This window comes from Chanodichthys erythropterus, chromosome 4, assembly GCF_024489055.1.
Source record: "Chanodichthys erythropterus isolate Z2021 chromosome 4, ASM2448905v1, whole genome shotgun sequence".
Classification (NCBI taxonomy): domain Eukaryota; kingdom Metazoa; phylum Chordata; class Actinopteri; order Cypriniformes; family Xenocyprididae; genus Chanodichthys; species Chanodichthys erythropterus.
This window is the reverse complement of record NC_090224.1, coordinates 17,709,083-17,712,500: the sequence shown is the minus strand read 5'-3', so window position 1 is coordinate 17,712,500 and position 3,418 is coordinate 17,709,083. Positions and strand designations below refer to the sequence as shown.

The 3,418-nt window shown below is 40.8% G+C and overlaps 1 protein-coding gene across 2 annotated transcripts in view; it reads right to left on the bottom strand.

The window, feature by feature from the left end:
- wdcp (WD repeat and coiled coil containing) overlaps window positions 1-3,071 on the bottom strand; it is a 7,930-nt gene extending 4,859 nt beyond the window's left edge. The window contains exons 1-2 of one of the 2 annotated variants that reach the window (XM_067383215.1): window positions 2,973-3,071; window positions 1-1,308 (exon numbers count right to left, since the gene is read on the bottom strand). The exon at window positions 1-1,308 is cut by the window's left edge and continues 853 nt beyond it. In XM_067383215.1, coding sequence (XP_067239316.1) covers window positions 1-1,079 — 1,079 coding nt within the window. In that variant the 5' untranslated portion in view covers window positions 1,080-1,308; window positions 2,973-3,071. Of the gene's footprint in view, window positions 1,329-2,972 lie in introns of those variants that run through there. The other variant, XM_067383216.1, reaches the window with a different exon arrangement.
- Between the last annotated feature and the right edge of the window lie 347 nt (window positions 3,072-3,418).

Below are 3,418 nucleotides of genomic sequence, written 5' to 3'. Positions count from 1 at the left end.
ATATCAGGAACCAAGATGCCAGGGATGCTGACCTTCCTTGTAGTGGTGACCTTGCGTTCGTACGTCACTAGAATCAAATGTGACGAGTCCTGACCATTTCCCGTCAAATGATCCCGCCGCCTCAAGTGAATGAGAGGGCTCGGGTCTGATTTCCTGTGTTTGGCGAGAATGTGTGTTAGATCTATCGGTCCGGATGAAGAGCCGTGTCCCAAGCGTTCAGAATCACATGATCTTCGTCTAGAGTCCACATAATAGTCTGCATCCACTGTCAAAACGGGAGAAGGACGACAAGTCAATACCTCTGACTCATTTGGCAGGTCAAAGGCGATGCCCGCATTTAGCCCGCAAATTTTATCAAGCGGAAGTTCAGTTGCTACAGCCACTTGAGCCTCGTCGGTGGACTCGATGGCACAGATATACCCACCTACATCAAAAACAGGGCAGAAGGAACATGCCACCAGGCTCTTTTGGATGTCGTTCCAAATGTACGAGTGCAATGCGCTACCAATGGCAACCACCAGACGGTTTCCGTCCTTAGTCCAGCAGGCACAATGGATCAGTCCGCCGCCCTTGATGTCAGCCTTCACACGACGATTATCAACCCGCACGGAAAACAAAACCGAGGCGTCTCGCTTGGTCAAAACAGCTAAGATGTCCATTTTGGGATGCCAGACACATCCTTGGGACAGCAATGGGAACGGCTCGCTCATTTCGCAGGTCTGCGTGCACAAGAGTTTGTTCTGCTCCAAAGTGCTCAGCTGAAGTTGCCAGACCGTGATGTGCTTCTTATGCTGCACGGCAAGCAATGCCGGTGACCCGGAGCAGCACAACGGCCCCCAGAAGAGTCCCAAGACATGTTCGAATTGTCCAATGACATTGGTGTCGCCAAATTTGGGCTCACCGTCGACAGAATACAAGGACGTGAGACAGACCTGCTTACCGTCCGTCCAGGCTATTCCGTGCACTGGGTGAATGGCTTGGTGTAGGGTGTTTAACCCTGTTCTCAGAAGTTTGGCTTTTCCTAGCTCCATGCTTGGCTCACTTTCTCCAATGGAAAGAAAAATAATGTTCCCAGTCATACAGGAAAGGGTTTTTGAGTCAGAATTGAAAGATAGATGTAACTCTGTGCTTCAGTATGAGAAGACTGCCATCACATACTCCAAGAATAGGTAAAGCCTCTTCCCTCACTCTCTAATCCTATTGGCCTGACTGAGGCTCCACTCAAGGATGACCAGATTAGGCTGACTCGACCCCCGACGTCATAAAACCCTTTGAGTTTGGATGCTATGTCTTTTTTCTGCCCAAGGCCTGAAATACAAAAAAATATATGCAAGACAAGACATATGCAAAGACTGAAATGTCACTTTGGAAAATATATGCTGATATCAAAAACAATTCCTTACAAAAACATTACTATGGTAAGTTAAAGGTGCAATATGTAAGATTTATATCCGCTAGAGGCCTATTCAAAACAAAGGCGCAGCTTGATGATGGCAAGTTTGAGTGCAGAATCTTGGGACATGTGGTCTTCACATCACAGCCGGTGGAAACAATCGGGATAGGACTCGGGAAGAAATCATGTTCATGGATGTGATTATTAACGTTACTGTAGTATGAAGCAAAGCAGAAGCGAGTGTTGTGGGAGCTGAACGAGGCCGCTGGAGTGATTGCGCAACACGCCTCACGAGCAGCGGGACTTTTATTATGCCACAGTCGCCAGCGCTGCTTCCGCTATTCCAGTCATGAGTATGAGGTAATGCACTTCTGTTTATCATATTAGATACACTGAGTGTGTTGAAAATTATGTTATAATGTTACTCTGTGCGTTTGCTCAGCGGCTGCTGTGAGACACTGTTACACACTGCAGTAAGATAGATAGATTTTAGAATATCATATTAAATGCTGGATGGCTTGTGTTAATAAATGGCATGCAGTTCATTTTAAAACGTATTGTATGATGGAGAAAATTCTGTATTACTGTTACTAAAAATAAAGCTGCATCTGATTATGCTATGTTAGCTACTTGACAAAATAGTGTTTTTCTCTGAGGCATGGTAAAGCATGGTACTCGCAAAAAAATCAAGAAAATTAGATTTAAACAATAAGACTAAATGTATTTAGCTATATAACCACAATTATTTGTCTGTCTATAAATATATCAAATCAGTTGTTCCCTTCCCTATTAAAACATGTAATGTATTAAAGCGTCTTTGGTGCTTCCATGGTTTTTGCAAAATAAAACCGGAAACCGAGGGTAACGCGGGTATGACGCAATTGACAGGCAACTCCTCACATGTCACGGAGCCTTGGTTAAAATTGCAGTTTTCTCACAATTTACAAATAGTTGCAAACATTTGGGATATTGTAAATACTCAAGTGAGCAAAATATATTGGCCTAGAGGTTTATGGATATTTTACTGCAAAAATCTTACATATTGCACCTTTTAATTTAGCTACAATCATAAAACTGTTGTGACTTTGAATAAGCCAGCATGGTAATTAAACAATAAATAATTAATTATTTAATGCAACTTGTAGTAAAAACAACTGTATTAAAAATTATATTTAAAAAAAATATATGATAATAATAATAATTCAGTTTATCATAACAGACATAAATAAAGACTGAAAAGAATCACATAAATGTCACTTTAAACAATGGACATCGATACCACAAAATAACCCCTTACTAAAAGTTACCATGGTAACCATAGTTAGACCACAAAAATATTCACTGTTTGAGGTTGAAATTTAAAGTAGTAACAATAACTGTATCATACTCTGGCAAAAACAACTATGATCTGACTAATTTCTCTGTAAGGTGCGTTCGCGAAACTATTTTATTCACATGTATTGACGCAACCCCACATGCTAGCATGTATTCTAGAACAATCCTGAAAATTAAAAAAAAAAAAACACATATAAGATGAATAGCAAAACAGCACTTTCAGAAGGTAATATTACAAACATACCATCGTGCTATTGACAACACTGCGGAAACCATGGCAACTCCACAGAGAGAAAAAAAAATCACGTAAACTTTAGCTGTGTCCACATTTCCCCTCGGAGACATTTGAAGTCATGGACAAACGGAAAGAGAATGATTCGGGCATTCTGGGAGTTGTAGTTCACACACGCTCAAACTTTGATTCATTTCCGCGAATCGATTCTTTCGAACAGTTTGTTTTAAAGGGCAAGTTAAAAGATGGTATACACAACGATAAAGATTTTATTATTATTACTGAACTTCAAACAAACAAATTCAAGAACTGCAATAAAACATATGCACAAAATATTTAAAAAGTGCCGTTAATAGATGTCGCACAGCACACTTTTCCAAAATCTCATAAAAATTGAGGTCATCGCAACGGAATTTGTCTAACGTTTCACCACGGGCACGGGTTGACCATCGCGCAGA